We start from the raw sequence: 18,567 nt of genomic DNA, 5'->3' as shown, positions 1-18,567 counted from the left end.
TGAATGGATCAAGTATTTAAGTGAATTAAATACTCTTTTTATGAACATTCGGAAACGACGGATCTCGCTTCCAGTGGGACTGAAATCGTCAAAAGGCAAAATATGAATACTCCGAAAATGATGATATTGCTGGAAACGGAAATATGGATCATGACGGAAATATAAATATTATCCAAATCGTAGATGTTACCGAAAACGGAAACATGGTACGTATCGAAAAATATTATCGGAAATAAAAATATTGCCGGAATCGAAAATATTGCCGGAATCGGAAATATTATTGGAATCTGAAATAAATTCCGGAATCGGAAATATTAAATATTTGTTCGAATCGGAAATAAATTCCGGAATCGGAAATATTAAATATTGTTCGAATCGGAAATGAATTCCGGAATCGGAAAACGAATCGGAAGCGCGACGTACGAAACGATCGACGGACGAGCTTGCTAGACGCAAGGCCCAGCACGAAGTCAGGCCCAGCGCCCAACAAAGACAGCGCGCGCGAGCAAGCAGCAAGGCAGGCCCAGCGAGCAGCGCCCAAACATCATGGGCCGCTTGCTGCCTCCGCCCATGCCTTGGGCCAAGCCGAGCACCAGCGCCCCTCGTGGGCTGCGTGGCTGTGAGGCTTCGTACGACCAAAGCCTTGGTCGTATAGGATTACTTGCTTAATCTCGTTTTCCTGATTCTACTCAAATTGAATGTTTTTGTTAAATCTGAAACACTTAGGTGTTTGATTAAACATTAAATTCTAATGATTTAATTTAATTAGAATCCTAATAGATTTAGTTATTGGAATCCTAGTAGAATTCTAATTTTGGTATTTCCACCATATAAATACGTGGTTCATAATCACAATTTATATGACAATTCAATAAGTATTCACATAGATTAAGTTCAAGAAAGAATTTAATAATTTGCCTAACTTAATAATTAAGCTTTCTGAATAAACATAAAACCTTAGATAATATTCTAGTTAATTGAATCTTAGGCGGATCCAAATGTGATGTGGACTATCTACGGAGGGGCGACATTTGGAGTCCTAAACTTGTTCTTGTTCGGTTCGGGAGCAGCTAGGGAAGGCACGCATCACATGTATGTATCCTAAATTATGCTAATTGACTATGGGGCAATTAATTTGGATTCCTGGCTTTATGGTTTTTCCGCATGAAATATATTGTTTATATTTGTCATAACCTAACAAATTAAACCTGTAAACAGCTAGAAAATGAAACGTGGTCCCTGAGTGAATATCCATGACATTGGAAAAAATGCGCTGAGCATTCTCTTGCATAGCTAGCACATCTAGTTTCCTAGGATCCCAACTAATTCAGACCCTACCATTCACAGCGCAAGTATAATTATTAATGACAGGCCAACCCTTGAACATATTTGAAGAAATTTGGCTAAATTTTCCTTTCTTTACTCGAGTCTCTAAAACTGCACACAAATAAATTTTATTTCGGAGCAGAAAAGATCTAATCTCTTTCTTCTTAAAGGGTTTATTGCAACCCTTTAAATTCCAGCATAAGAGCATCATAAGGAAGCAAAGGGGATAGAGTCCCCGCCTACAAGCATTAGTCCTTTATCTTTACCCGGTGCATTATACTGAATATTCTCAAATACACTCTCATCGATAGGGAAAAGGTCATAGAATTTTGAAAAATTACTAGAATCGAACAAGAAGCCTCATGGGCTCTAACTACAGACTTCTTAAGAACATTCCCCGTTTCCTTCTCCCCGTTAGGACCTGGAAGAACTGGACCAGTATCAGAAACAGGAACACAAGAATCACGATCCTTAGTAGTAGCCTGTGGCACATTCGGTTTTGGCACCCACCTCTTCTGTTTCACATGCTTCTCTTGCCCAGTGACTTCCTGACCACATTCTGGCCTGCTCTTTCACACTTAACGCAAAAATTAGGAATCCAGCCGTAGTGAACTACTTGCTCAAATTTCTTCCCACCAGGTTCTTGGAACATAACTTTATGCACAATAGGTCTAGTTACATCAATTTCAACCAACATTCTTGCATAAGAGATCCTAGTTTGCTTGCTATTGCATTCATTAACAAATAATGGCGAGCCTAGAGCACTACCAATCCTACTAAGAGAGTCCATACCCCAACAATTGAGAGGCAAATTAGGTAATTGTATCCATAGAGGAACCACTTTCAAGATTTCAGCATTAAAATTAAAATCTGAAGTCCAGGCCTTCATAATCATTGGTTTATAGGCAATAGTGTAAGGCCTAGAATACAATACTTCTTTCATCTCCTTAATAGTACCAAACCGTATAACAAAATAACCATCATTATGCAATAATACCTCAGGTTGAGACACACAATTCCAGTTCTTCTCAATAAAAGTGTTGATGTATTTCAATGTGGGAGTATCACCAACAACATACAAAATAATTGAAGAAGCCCATTTTGCAGATTTACTAGCTAACTCATCAACTTGCAAGCATTCGGTAAGATTACCATGGGAGATATAAAAGATAGTGCCATACCCTTAATTGCAAGCTTGTTACCTTTATACTTAGAGCTAATCGGCACCGCAACCTCTTCATCTGAAATTGGAGACTCACTAGAAACTTTTACAGTTAAAGTAAAGTACTTACTTCCTAAGAAGCAAAGAAACAAAGTTGTTTATGTTAAAGAGTTCTTCACTGAACCTATATGGATCACATGTATGCTGGTTTGATGGTTCTTCATTACAAAAATGCGTAGAACCATTATTGAAGCAAGAAAGACTTGATCACAAAATAAACACACTCAAAGATCTTATCATCATATTTCGAAATTCATTTCGATGAAAAGATATTGAGATTGACAAAGCATGATAACCAAATCTATGCAACAAGTGAGATACAACACTCACATTGTGGCCTGAAAATCAAGCATAGACCTGAATTCCATTAAATGTTTTAAAGATGGGTTAAAGGCCCTTGGTGGTAAAACATTCGGATTGAACATTTATCATATATAAAATGTATTTTCATATCCATTTTATCTTAGTATTAAATGATGAGTCCTTTTAATTTGACGATATATTCAAGATATAATGTCAGGATTAGTCTTGTGACTAAGAAAATTCAATCAAGTGAACTTGAATGTAAAAAGTTGAAAATGGTCCCTGGTCAGAAGTTCTCTATACAGGTAGACGCATAGAAAACATTAGACGACTGGATTGCAAGATGACTAGTTGTTCTGTTTCTTGAAATATGTGGACATGGCAATGTCATAATCATTTGGATATATACTTACTTGAAAATATTAGTATCGGATAAACCTATGAAACTTTACTGTAAGAGATGTAAAAGTATGTCATAAGTAAATTTCTTAAACTTTGCCAGACGATTGATACTCTGATTCCCACATACCAGACTTTGATAAATCATAGAGAAAGGAACCTCGTCGTTATTAGAGGAGACCTCTGATCGTTCACCCCTAATATGACACGTTCCCTCCCAGTTATATGATCAACGGGCTCAGTTTGTTAGTGAGCGGGGCTATTTTAGGCAAAGTCGGCCCCTCTACTGACCGAACCCTCAAAAAAATTCAGTCTTCGTCTGGTCACCATTACTTTACTTACAAAGGCGAACATCTAGGAAAGGGAAAGCGCGATGCGCCTGGTGATTGGTATAACTTTTCTCATGATATACCAAGAGGAATGGAGGGTCCTACCAAGTGATTGATACGATCACTACGTTGGGGGGCGAGGGAGCGGTCAACTTGATGCGGAAAAGGCATGAGTGTTGTTGTGATCTTTTAGTCTATTCCTTTGTAGTGAGTAGAGCCTCTTTCTCGTTGATCAATTAGAATTAGATATTAATGCTCAATACCTGATTTTTTTTGAGAACTGCATACTTTGTCCTTGTCAATCGTCGCACCGTAAAAGGACGCTATAACGGCAACGCTCGGGTAATCAGCTATCGAACAAAGTATAATCTCAAGATTGCAAGATTGGGATTGTCCTCCTACAAATTGGGATGAGATTCCAAAAGTTGTACAAGGCCACTCGGAGAGCTAGAAACTTTAAATGCATGGTCGTACTCAGATGGATCATAGGCTATGACCACCTGTTTATTTGATCAGTTGAACTCTGACACTGAGAAATACATCTGGATGTAATAAGGATTACTAGTCTTACCTTATGTTTATGAGTAGGCTTCAAGCGACAAAGAAATTAGGAAATGCGCACTTGTCCCTAAGAACAAGTGGGAGATTTAAGGAAATATGTCCTTGCTCCTAGTATGCATTTAATGTATTTAATACAAAGTCTAATAAATGCGGTTCAGATTAATTAACAAGTTAACTATTCAGTGAGATCAAGTGATCGGAATTCCTAGTTGGTGACCACTTTAAATCAAGTGGAAATAAAATTATTAATGACACATCTTAGTCTTGACTGAGCCCGTTGGGTCACACAAATAGTATGTGAACGGATCAAGTGTTTACGTGAATATATTATATTCAGTGAATACTCTAATAGATGGTTATTTGAAAATGATGGATGTTAGTTTCATTGGGAGCTAAACAAATCATCAAAAGGCAAAGTCGAGAATATTGTCAGAAACGATGATATTGCTGAAAATAGAAATATGGTTCGTATCGAAAATATAAATATTAATAGTATTGGAGATATTTCCAGAAATGGAAATATGGTTCGTATCGGAAACATTATCGGTAAAGGAAATATTGTCGAAAACTGAAATATTGTCGGAAACAGAAATATTGTCGGAATCTAAAATATTACCGGAATCGGAAACGTGAAGCTCAATCCATGAGCCGGAAGTATGGGCCAAAGGTCGCATGAATAGCAGCTTATGGACGAGGCAAGCCCATGGGAGTGCCATGCGCAGCGCACCAGCCAAGCGTCAGCGCAAGGGCCAGCGCAAAGCCAGCCTAGCGTCAAGGCAAGGATAACGCGTATTGGCTAGCGAGCAAGCAAGCAGTGACATCCCGCGACACGCGAGGGACAGCCCAGCGCAGCGCCAGCCCACGGCACGTGAGGGCCTGCTCAGCGCAAGCGCTCACAACAGTGCATCGCATCACAAACTCTCCACGTGGCACAACACTTCGCTAGCAACACTTAGGCGCCAAGTTTACTTGCCATGCAAGTAACTTGGGCCGCACGTAATTCCAATATGCCACTTGGAGTATGTTAGGGGTTTGTGCAAGTTTCCCAATCTACCAAAAGTTATTAATTTCCTAAACCTAATTAAATTAGGGTTTTAGTATTCTAGAGTTTTCCAGTTAGCTATAAATATAGGCTTGTGGACATATTATTCATACGTGAGTTTTCACACCTTTGCCTATCATCTAAAGTGAGATCATGAATTATTCTATACCTTATACTGAGATTCTAAGCTAATCTAATTAAGGCGGATCCGAATATAATGTGGACTACTATAGAGGGGTGACATTTGGAGTCCTAATACTTGTTGTTGTTCGGTTCGGGAGCATCAAGGGAAGGCACGCATCATATCGTATGTAACCCTAATTATGCTAATTGGTTTTGTGAAATTTACCTATTTCTTGGAACTCACGGTTTACCGCAGGACGATTAGATTATTCATAACCTAACAAAACAAGCTAAGTTTTCTGCTTATGAACTAGCTGTACCAAACTTTACTAAGAGCTTTGTGGTAGATATTGATGCTTCTAACAAAGGTATTGGGGTTGTTTTGATGTAAGAGAAAATCTTCCTCTTATATAAGCAGATCTTTGGGCCCTAAATCTAAATCAAAAAGTTATATGTGTATGAAAAAGAATTCCTAGCCATTGTTTTTGCATTCCAAAAATGGGAACAGTACCTAATGGGCACCCATTCCATCATCAAGAAAGATAAGAAAAGATTAAAGTGGTTACTCCAGCAGAAAGTCTCAACTCCATTTCAACAGTTTTGTCTTTCTACACTCATGGGGTTTGATTATGAAATCCAGTACAAGTGTGACAAGGAGAAAATTATTGCAGATGCTCTATCTAGAGTGCAAAGATTTGAATTATTGTGTATGGTCATCTATGTGGTTTCATCTGACCTCACTGAATTAATCAAAGGTCTACATCATTGAGACATTCTGATTAGTATCCTTAGTTCATTGCAGAAATCTGAAACGATCAGTATAATCTTCAAGATGGTTTACTAAGAAGGAAACAAAATCTTGTTCTAGGTTCTAATGCTAACCCAAGAACTAAGGTTATAAAGTGGTTTGACTTTGAACCTGAAAGTGGCCACTCGAGAAGAGACTTAACAGTAAAAGGGTGAAGAATTTGTTTTACTAGAAAGGGCTCACTAAAGATGTCAGAAACTTTGTGAGACATTGCAAGATATGTTAGGCTGTTAAATACGATACTTCTACTAGCCCTAGGTTGTTATAACCATTGCTTATACCTGTGGCTGTTTGGATTGACATATCTATGGATTTTATTACAAGATTACCAAAGTATGGGGGAAAAGATGTCATATTTGTGGTGGTGGATAGATTAAGCAAGTACAACCACTTTATTGCTTTGTCACACCCTTTCTCTGCAGTCCAAGTGGCTCGAGCATATATGTACACTGTGTTCAAGCTACATGGCTAGCCTAAGAGCATGGTCAGCGATAGATCTGCTATATTTTTTAGCCAATTTTGGAAAGGTTTGTTTAGTTTACATGGCACTGCATTCATGTTGTCTTTATTATACCATCTTGAGACTGATGGCCAGACAAAATTGGTTAGCAAATGCCTTTAAACCTACCTTAGATGTATGTGCAATGAGTATCCTAAAGAGTGGAATGCTTGTTTACCTAGATGAATAGTGGTACAATACCAACTTCCACTCGAGAACTCCGTCAACTCAGTTAACAACTCAATCTCCACCCGTACACCTCCCCTATCTTCCTGGTGACTCTACTAATGGAGAGGTGGACATGAGATTATAGAGAAGGGAGGAGATGATTATCCCACTCAATTTTCATCTCACATATCAGACAGGGTGTTTTTGGTGGGTGATTGGGTTTCAAGTTACAGCCATACATGTAGCAGTCTGTACAACATAGAGCAATTCGAAGATTTCACTCAAGTATTATGGTCCGTTCCAGGTTACTGCAATCATTGGCAAGGTAGCCTATAAACTTAGGTTGCTAACTAAACCAAGAGTACATGATGTATTCCATGTTTCCCAACTGAAGGCTTTCCATGGTACCTTACCTATTGCTACACACATTCCATAATGGTTCCAAGGCCAAGAATCTACTGGAGTCTACATACCAATTGCTATACTTGACATAAAAGTGGTTATACTTCATAATCAACCATAAGTTCAGTACTTGGTCCAATGGGAGGGGTTCCGCACCATGAATCTTCTTGGGATAATGCTCTTGAATTTGAAAAGGTTTCCTCAATTTTTTCTTCCTTAAGACTTGTGGTCAAGTTCTTATAAGAGGGAAGGAATGTTAAGGCAAAATTTTTAAGCATTAACTTTTTATTTGACTTTTAGTTGTTAAGCCTTTTGGCGCCAAATCATAATGTGTTACAGTTTGTTGTAATATAATCTAGCTGCCAAATTGTTTGTTACAGCTTCAGCTTTTTTTATAAATAAGGATGAGAACAATTGTAATGGTAACAAATCATTAATACAATTTATCATTTCTCTCTTCTGGATTATATCTCTTTTCTCTCTAAGCATTCTTCTTCTTACCTCTCAAGTCTATTTGATTATGTTTTGCCACCATTCTTGAGCGTCAAGCAAGGAGTTGCGAGCTCCTACATCAAAATATTAACCAGGCTTGTTTTGCTGATGATTTGCTGCTATTTTCTAGGGGTGATAGCCACTTTGCTAGAGCCCTAATTACTGCTTTTGAGAATTTTTCTATTGCTTCTGGCCTTAAGGCAAATCTTAGCGAAAGTTATGGTTTTCTTCGCCATCTAATTCAATTCTTCTGAAAGAAAACCTATTAAGATTCGAAATTATAAGATAATATAGTCTAATTATTAAACTGTAAAATAAATGGAAAAAACAAAGAACGAATTCAAGCGATAAGACCAGATATCTAACATCAGAAAAATCAACCACCGAGCAATTGATCTTGAAGAAAGAGTTGAATCTGCTGCACATCCAAGCAAAAGCATTACACTAAAATTCTCAACCCAAAAAAGCAAAAATCTCAACCCTAATGATATCGATTGCTAGTTTTTAAAGTGAAAATCAAAATCAGATTAAACACTAAACTCACCACTAGTGTCGGCAACGCGATCGATGCAAAGCTCAAGAAACAGAATAATGTTATCCCACCCCAATTCTGGATTCACCGATACATAATGCAATCAGTTTTAGAAGACAAATAAATTAAATTTAATGGCGATTGAGAACACATACAAAAAAGTCGGACAAAAAAATTGGAGGGAGAAGGAGAGGGAGAGTGAGAGGGAGAGGAAGGAACAAAAAACGTCGTAGTAATTTAGAAACCCTAAAGCCATGTGTCTGTTGAGGCGATGACATGCATTTGGGCCAGCCTGTTGAAGCGAGCAATAAAAAGCCCGCCCTTACATCCATGTATCTGTTAAGGCGCACATCCGGAAGCCCGCCCTAACAGCTCATGTTGAAGAAAACTTAAAAAAAGCCCGCCCTAATATATCGCTAAATAGTTTGACCCGCGTTGACTTAGTGGATGTTGAGGCGTAATTGTTAGGTTATGATACATATGACAATACATAAATCATGCGGAAACAACCATTAAGCCAGGAATACATATTATTTACACATAATCATATACTTCCTCCGTCTTTTAATACTCGCAACGTTTGGACTTTTGCCACTATTCATATAATCTACTTTGACTATTCGTAGTGTTTTTTATATAAGATAAAACATAGTCATGTGGGATCTTGTTAGATTCGTCTCAATGTGAATTTTCAAAATATCAACTTTTTATAATTTTTGCATAAAGAGAATTTAAGATATAAATGATCAAAGTTGTGCATTGGCATGTGTGCAACTAACAAACGTTGCGAGTATTAAAAGACGGAGGAAGTAGCATAATTTAGATGCATACTCTTTGTTGCGTGCCTTCCCTAGCTGCGCCCGAACCGAACAACAACAAGTCTTTAGGACTCCAAGTGTCGTCCCTCCGTAGATAGTCCACAGCACGTCCGGATCCGCCTTAAGATTGACCAACTAGAATCGCCCTTAAGGTACTAGAATTTTCGGCACTCTTAGGTAAGAAATATGGCTGAATTTTTCTCTCAAAACTCACTTTGAATACTTGAATTAATCTCTGAAAATATGTGACCCTAGGCACGTATTTATAGAGTTATGGAAAGGGAATTGGAATCCTAGTAGGACACGAATTAATTAAACTTAGAATCCTACAAGAACTCTAATTAATTAATTTATCCTTTTAGGAATAGGAATTTAATCATATACTAACTCTAATAGTTTTAGGAATCATGCATGAACACAAACTCACACACACACGGCAGCCACGAGGGCCGCCCATGCGTGTGCGTGCGAGCAGCAGCCCACGCAGCGAGGCCATGGCCTTGGCGCGCGCTGGGCCTGCCTTGCGGTGGGCCTGGGCGCTGCCTTGGCTGGGCGCGCGTTTGGCTTGCTGGGCGATGGCCCGACTTCGTGCTGGGCCTTCGTCCGGCAGGCCTCGTCCGATGCTAATTCGTACGATACGCTTCCGATTAAATTCCCGGTTCCGGAATTCATTTCCGATACGAACAATATTCAATATTTCCGATTCCGGAATCAATTTCCGTTTCGAACAAATATTTAATATTTCCGTTTCCGGAATTATTTTCCGATTCCGATAATATTTCCGATTCTGAAAATATTTCCGTTTCCGGCAATATTTCCGATTCTGGCAATATTTCCATTTCCGATAATATTTTCCGATACGTACCATGTTTCCGTTTCCGGCAACATCTACGACTTGGATAATATTTATATTTCCGATACGATCCATATTTCCGTTTCCGGCAATATCATCGTTTCCGGAGTATTCATTTCTTGCCTGTGACGATCTCAGCTCCCACTGAAACCAAGATCCGTCGATTCTGAATATCCATAGATGGAGTATCTAATGCCATTAAATACTTGATCCATTTACGTACTATTTGTGTGATCCTACGGGTTCAGTCAAGAGTAAGCTGTGGATTAATATCATTAATTCCACTTGAACTGAAGCGGCCTCTAGCTAGGCATTCAGTTCACTTGATCTCACTGAATTATTAACTTGTTAATTAATATTGAACCGCATTTATTAGACTTAACATAGAATGCATACTTGGACCAAGGGCATTATTTCCTTCAGTCTCCCACTTGTCCTTAGGGACAAGTGTGCATTTCCTAATTCCTTTGTCGCTCGATGCTTGCTCTTGAACATAAGGTAAGAGTTGTCATCCTTATTATGTCCAGAGGTGTTCCTCGGTTTCAGAGTTCAAATGATCAAATAAACAGATAATCATAGCCTATGATTCATCCGAGCACGGCCATGCATTTCACAGTTTCTAGCTCTCCGAATGGCCTTGTACAACTTTTAAGCATCTCATCCCGATTTATGGGAGGACAATCCCAATCTTGCGATCTTGAGATTAGACTTCGTTTGATAGGTGATTACCTGAGCGTTGCCTTTATAGCCTCCTTTTACGGTGCGACGGTTGGTCAACGTCAAAGCAACCAGTTCTCAAACAAGTAATCTCAAATCACTCAGGTATTGAGGATTTAGTGTCTAATAATTTAATGAAATTTACTTATGACAGATTTTCATCTCTTACAGTAAAGTTTCATAGGTCTTGTCCGATACTAGTCTTCCCAAAGTAAGTATCTATGCAAATGATTATGACATTGCCATGTCCACATAGTTCAAGAAACAGAACTACTAGTCATCTTGCATTCTAATCGTCTAACGTTTTCTATGCGTCCAATTTTATAGAAAACTCCGACTAGGGACCATTTTCAACTTTTGACATTCAAGTTCACTTGATAGACATTTCTTAGTCACAGGACTGGTCCTGACAGTCTATCTTGAATATATTGTCAAATTGAAGGGACTCATCATTTAATACTAAACCAATATTAAATGGAATATGAAAACACATTTCATATATGATAAATGTTCAACCCCAATGTTTTATAACCATGGGCCTCAAACCCATCTTTAAAACAGTTCATGGAATTCAAAGCTATGCTTGATTTCCAGTGCCACAATGTGAGTGTTGTTTCTCACTTGTTGCATAGGTTTAGTTATCATGCTTTGCCAATCTTAATATCATTTCATCGAATGTTCTTCGAGATATGATGATAAGATCTTTTGAGTGTGTTTATTTTGTGATCTATTCCTTCTAGCTACAAGAGTAGTTCTACGCATCTTGCAATGAAGAACCATCAAGTCAGAAGACATATGATCTACCCAAGTTCAGTGAAGAAACTCTTTAACATAAACAAACAACCCTGTTTTATTGCTTCTTAGGCAATAAGTACTTTTACTTCAACTGTTTAGGTTGCTAGTGATGCTTTGTTTGGATTTACTTATCCAAGCAGTTCACAGATATGTGGAAGAATTTCCAGTTGTATCTTAGAACATAGAAATTAATATTTAATTTCCCACGCAACAACTCATGGTCTCCAATCCATGTTGCCATTTCAAAACACGATGCTCTATAGCTCGTCCTTATCAATGGTTAACTCCAAAGGGTCTTGCTTGATCCTTTGCCAGTGTTTATGCGTGTAGCATCAATATTTAGCATATCTTTATTTCCTTGAATCAAGAACTATTCCTATGTACCTTTTCAAGTACCATAAGTATTCTTGATCTCAATCTAGTTGATCTTCACTTAGATCAATAGAGATTGGTATATGTTCGTCATGCCTAAAGTCATACGTTTTTGGCGATCCTCATATTATATCATACATGATAAATTCTTTTGCAGAATAATTCCCAATTGAATTCTATTCATGTAACTTTAGCTCATTCAATTTCAGTAGATACTGAATCCAGCTAAATTCTTTGACATAAAATATAGGTGAAGAATCTCACTTAGATCCTTTGATGTTTTAACTTAGTAAATGCTTATACATAGTTCAAACATTCTTTACTTAGATTTATTCACATGGGTCGAATATCTCCAATGGAGTCTTTCGTGTTTGATTTAGTAAATGCCATTACTTAATCCAAAACAATATTATAAGATCTTTGTAAATAGATCTTAGTACCCAGTATGAACTAAGTTTCGCCTTGGTCCGACATTGATGAATAATTTCAAACCTAAGTTATTAGCATTTGAATGTTATTTCACAATAGAGAGATATGTGTGTGATACACATAGGACCAATTAAGTTTTATGTACTCCCACTAAACTTCTTATATATCTATAAGAATCATGTACATTTTATGAAACTAAAATACTTATTAGCTTCACTAAAATACATTTCTAATTCCCAATTGCTTGCTTAAATCTATACTTAGATTTCATAAGCTAGCTTTCTTTTTGAAGCATTTATTTGGATCCACAAATCCTATGACATACCATGTACATAGTTTATTCCAACATTTTATTGAGGAATTGTTTTGTCATCCAATTGCTATATGTACCGATATGCAATCATTGCTTGAATTATAGACTTGAGCATTACGATTATGCATGAGGTTTCAACACAATCCATGCCATGAATTTGCTTGTAACCTTTTAGCAACTAATCTAGCTTTGTGCGTGAACACAATTCCATGTTTGATGGTTTTTATCCTTAAAACAAACTTGCAACCAATAGGTGTGAAACTATTCTTGCAAATCAACAAAATTTCAATTTTGTCATCAAAACATTGAGTATGTTTTATGGCCTCTAACCATTTAAACATATAGTCTATATATGGCCTCTAACCATTTTAGGGAATCTATATTTCGTCATAGCTTTCTTACAAGTCACAAACTCATTAATCTATATGATAATAGTTTGACTGCAAGTTGTAGGTTTCTTCACTATTTAATAGAAGAATCTCATAGTTTCATTGACCTGATCTCTATGTTTCTTCACTATCTAATAGAAGAATCTCATAGTTTCAGTGACTTGAATTCTATGCCTACTTGGGTATAGAACATCAAACAATAGAATATCAATAGCCACTTGAAAGTCCTTTGAATATTCTGTTCTCCTTGAAGCACTTGTAAAGTCTTCTAAGAGATGTCTATTCTTTAAAGCCACTTGTAAAGTCCTTACAGAATAAGTTCGGATTTTCTGAAGCACTTCGAAAAGCCTCCGGAATGTCCGTTTATGTTTGTTGTTCGCCTCGAAGACTTTCGAGGTCTATTTTCTCCCACTTGTCATTTTGGAAACGAATCTCCAAAAGGACATTATTTCGAGCAAACAAACATTATGTTCTCAAAAATTCGTGGTAGAAACAATACCCTTGTGTCTCATTTGAATAAATCACAATGAAACATATATCTATACTTGGGCCTTAGTTTGTCGAATGACAAACACTAAGCTCCCACTGAGTTTTGCAACTCTCTAGATATATTTTATGAAAAATTATCCTGAAATTACTTTTCAATAGCTTTGACGAATTTGGTTTAGTTTGGTGGTAGTTGAGCATTTTGTTTTAGAAATTATAGGAAAAGTCTTTATGATTCATCGTTAATCGAATCAAGTACTAATTGACTTCGATTATTCCAACTAAGATATGCCATATCTTATGGACCTAGATTGTGAAATTACAACACACAATCATTGATGATCATATTTAGTCTCAAGTAATCATGATCTAACCTAGATCTTTATGATTTCTTGCCAAGTGGATTTTATACTTCTGAATCTTTGAACTAGCCAAACAGATTCAACTTATATCACATTTGAGTAAATAAACCTATATTCACTCAAATCCATGTGAAATAATAAAGTCATAAAATCTTTCTTTAGCTTTGAACTCTATTGTCTAGGCGTTCTAACAATAGTTCATATCTTTTGTTACTTTCAACAAGTAAGACTAGTTTTTCTTAAAATGATCTAGAAATCAATCAACTTTCAAAAGTCCATCAAAATAGAGCTTGTGAATGTTAACTTGTTGATATGGTCTAAGCAACAATGCCAAAGATTAGTGGAACTCAAATCAAGGGGTTGATTTGAACCTAGTAAAGTTCTTTAAAGAGTTGTTTGTTTTAATCAAGCATATTGACTCAACCTGTAATTGACCATTTCATTCAAATAAACAAACAACCATTGTGTTTGTTTTTCTTGAATGTGAGTCTTTCTGTGTTTGAAGCAGAAATTTAGGTATGCTGATTATGGAACAAAATAGCCATTAAGTTCCAGCCTTTGAAAGGACTTAAAACAAACTTAGATGACCCTACAATTAATGTAGCAATGCCATGCTTCATTTCCCACTTGTAGGTCATTAGTGTATCCTAGCTTCCATTGTTTGAGTTATTACGGAAGTAAGAACCTCAAGCGGTATATGATACCAAGGAAGTTTGATTGCTAGGTCACTTCTCTTTAAACATAAACTTATAGGTAGAAACGGAATTGTAAATTCCTGTCATCTGTTCCTTTGTTTTCCTATTTCTTGTACCCTTTCTTATAGTCTTAAGAATTGAATTCTTTAGTGTTGACTTTTATACTTTGTTAGACATGTCCAATGTCACCAACAAGGTTCTTTACCATTTTAATTTATGTTGAATATTTTGTTTCAACTAGATGATCTTACTAGAAGCTTCTAAAGTTCTCTAATCATCGATCTACTCGAATGTCTAGGGACTAGACTCATTCGAGAATTAAATGGAAAAATATTTTAGGTTGTTAACCATTGGTAAAGCTGAGCGTTTAAACTCAATGCTTTATGATCTCAAAACTACATTGTATTTTGAATTCACAAGCACCAATTGGTTTGCCATTCGATTTTGATATTCGAAAACAACCATAAAAGTCGCTAAAAGAAACGTACATTTTAAATTGCTCATTTTCTCTCATTTCCGTGAATCGTTCTTGGATTCACTACCAATCGAGGAAATTTACTGTTACCTTTCTAAAAGGATTTATTGCAGTGCAAGATATTTAATTATAAACAATAATTAAAACATACATTGAAGCATGCAAAGTCTAAACATTTATCATGAATAATAACTTGAAAATGAAAGCAATCATGCAATTTAAACAAGTCATTAGCATTTTATTCGAATTATGTGTTCCGGCAGGTGTGAATAAAATGATTCCAAGATCCTAAAATCATTGAAGAACTAAGCACAGTTTATCGACTTAATCCTAAAACATCTTAGGTAAGCAAAAGCCTTTTGCTAATAGTCTAGAAACTATTCTTGGTTGATAGGTACGTCTAAGAACTTATTAGGTAAACCTATCGATTTTGCCACGACATAAAAGGACTCCTTACTTATATCGTTGAGTTTCACCAAAACTAACATGTACTCAAAATTATTTGTGTACCTTGCCCCTTTAGGACCAATAAGTAACACCTCGCTGAGCGAAAACTATTACTAGATTGATGTAAAGGATATCCAAGCAAGTGTATATTTTGGCATGGCACCTTTTAACTCAATTTTTAAGTTTGGAACTTAAGGCTCTTACTATGTTGGTTAGATTTTAAGTGAACTAAAATCCTTAATCATGCAACATAATCAAGCCACAATCTTATGCATAATTAAGACATATTTAAAGCAATAAATAACTTAAAGCATGCATAAGATAAATGTGATCTAGTATGGCCCGACTTCATCCTGAAGCTTTGACTTCAAAGTCCGTCTGAAAATCTCCATGGGAGGCACCATTTTCTTCAAATAGGATAAGCTATAATTAAAACTAATTACAACTATTTGATGGTACGCAGACCATATTTGAATTGAAAAACAACTTTGGTACTTTAGACCAATTACATTCAAATTAATGGTACGCAGACCATATTTTCTATCCTATTTGGGCCATACTAGTCACTTCATAACCTGCAAAACAGTACATATACAATATATACCATTCACCCATTCATTATTATGAATGGCCCACATAGCTGGTTAGTAAAACACATTATGCATCACGTAAACATTTGCAGCAATTAATCAAGGGCACCAATAATCTACCAATTATTCAGTCCTTATTAATTCTAATCAAGTTGTTTTAACCTTAAGGATTCGTAGACCTAATCAAGAGTTTATGACTAAAAAGCGCTCCCACTTAAACCAATAAATTCATATGCTTTACTAATTTTAAACATAAAAATGTATTTCAAGTCTAACCGGAAACATACAAATTTAATTAAAATTTAAAGCCCATATAAATTTATAATTGAATCCAAAAATTTTAATTTGATTTCAGTCGTATTTAAATTAATTCATGATTTTAATTTTAGTAAAATAATTAGAATAAATAAAATTTATTATAATTACAATATTCAAAATTAAAATCCAAGAAAATAATTTAAATTATTAATTTTAAAATTAATTAAAATTACGTAAACTGAAAATTTCAAATTAAACATTCAAAATGATCTAATCGTAATGCAAACACCCTACGCATCGCACGCCCATGGGCCACACGCACACAGCCATCGCTGGCCATGTGCGCGCAGCCCATGCGCTCGTCGCATAGCTGCTGCATCTACCCATCGCAAGCCATCGCACAAGTTGGTGCTCGCTGCGCGCGCGCCAGCGCTCGATGCACGCGAGCCATCGCTCGCTGTGCGCGCTCCAGCGCTCGATGCACGCGAGCCATCGCTCGCTGTGCGCGAGCCATCGCTCGCTGTGCGCGAGCAATTGCTCGCTGCGCGCGATCGACGCTGGGCGCAGCGCTCGTGGCACGCGAGCTTGCGCTCGCTGCGCGCGAGGCTGCGCGTGCTTGCGCGAGGCAGTGCGCGTTGTGGCGCAGCTCGCTTGATGCCCACACGCGACTGCCGTGCCTTGCCTTCGCCCATGCCCATTCGTCCATAGCTCGTGGCCCACGACACAAGGCAGGGCTGCTGCCTTGTGCTCGTGCACCATGCCCTTGTTCATTGCATTCGTGCCGCACGGGCGACGAGCTCCCTTGCTCGTCGTCGCATGCCCGCACTATACAACACCCCTTAAGGATAACACGAAGCGTCCATTGCTTTGTGCGTGCAAGTTATATGAACGAATCGCATAAAAATTTAAAATTTATATTTAAAATTAATGACAAATTAATAAATTAATATTAATTTCATAATTTTAGGGCGAAAAATCGAAAATTTATTATTCAATTGATTTCCGATTATCATGGATTCAAGCCTAGGTCATAAAAATTTAAAATTTATCATAAATTTACAATTTTTATGGTGGTTTTTAATCATAGGTTTCTAATTAAATTATAATTAATTATGAAAATCAAATTAATTCTAAATTATTCTAATTTTCAACTAATTAATCATAATTACAAATTAGATTGCATAATTAACAAGGCTAGGCATTCAAACTTGTTAAACATATACAGTAGGTCAATCAAAAATTCAAGATTTATCAACAAGAATCGCAAATATTTAATTTAACATCTTAAATTTACGAAATTTTGCATTCGAAAAACTAAAACCTTCGAAAAGTCATAGTTAGGCTTCGAATTTGAGAATTCTGGGTTCGGCAGAAAAATACTTTTTTTGTCAAAATTTTAGAATGCCTTTTACATGCGGAATTGACACAAAAATCACTCGATTTGGATGAGTAACGAAGAAACTGCCGAAAAACTGCGTACGTATAATTAAATAAACGCAATTTGCAATTATTTAACAATTACGAAAATTAATCACCCCTTTTAATTCTTGCAAATTTGTAATATTTAACCATGTTCATGCAATTTAGATTATGAAAATAATAAGAGGCTCTGATACCACTGTTAGGTTATGATACATATGACAATACATAAATCATGCGGAAACAACCATTAAGCCAGGAATACATATTATTTACACATAATCATATAGCATAATTTAGATGCATACTCTTTGTTGCGTGCCTTCCCTAGCTGCGCCCGAACCGAACAAGAACAAGTCTTTAGGACTCCAAGTGTCGTCCCTCCGTAGATAGTCCACAGCACGTCCGGATCCGCCTTAAGATTGACCAACTAGAATCGCCCTTAAGGTACTAGAATTTTCGGCACTCTTAGGTAAGAAATATGGCTGAATTTTTCTCTCAAAACTCACTTTGAATACTTGAATTAATCTCTGAAAATATGTGACCCTAGGCACGTATTTATAGAGTTATGGAAAGGGAATTGGAATCCTAGTAGGACACGAATTAATTAAACTTAGAATCCTACAAGAACTCTAATTAATTAATTTATCCTTTTAGGAATAGGAATTTAATCATATACTAACTCTAATAGTTTTAGGAATCATGCATGAACACAAACTCACACACACACGGCAGCCACGAGGGCCGCCCATGCGTGTGCGTGCGAGCAGCAGCCCACGCAGCGAGGCCATGGCCTTGGCGCGCGCTGGGCCTGCCTTGCGGTGGGCCTGGGCGCTGCCTTGGCTGGGCGCGCGTTTGGCTTGCTGGGCGATGGCCCGACTTCGTGTTGGGCCTTCGTCCGGCAGGCCTCGTCCGATGCTAATTCGTACGATACGCTTCCGAT

General features: G+C 37.1%; 1 protein-coding gene across 1 annotated transcript; it reads right to left on the bottom strand.

Moving 5' to 3' along the window:
• Positions 1-1,499: 1,499 nt before the first annotated feature.
• LOC130461599 (uncharacterized) lies at positions 1,500-7,717 on the bottom strand. The gene is made up of 5 exons (XM_056829752.1): positions 7,684-7,717; positions 2,529-2,621; positions 1,943-2,454; positions 1,668-1,895; positions 1,500-1,565 (listed from the first exon to the last, which is right to left on the bottom strand). Exons 1-5 carry the CDS (start codon positions 7,715-7,717, stop codon positions 1,500-1,502), a joined length of 933 nt encoding a protein of 310 aa, XP_056685730.1.
• Between the last annotated feature and the right edge of the window lie 10,850 nt (positions 7,718-18,567).

This window comes from Spinacia oleracea, chromosome 5, assembly GCF_020520425.1.
Source record: "Spinacia oleracea cultivar Varoflay chromosome 5, BTI_SOV_V1, whole genome shotgun sequence".
NCBI classification, from domain to species: Eukaryota; Viridiplantae; Streptophyta; class Magnoliopsida; order Caryophyllales; family Amaranthaceae; genus Spinacia; species Spinacia oleracea.
Note: the sequence above shows the minus strand (reverse complement) of the source record. Positions and strands in the feature narration are given on the sequence as shown.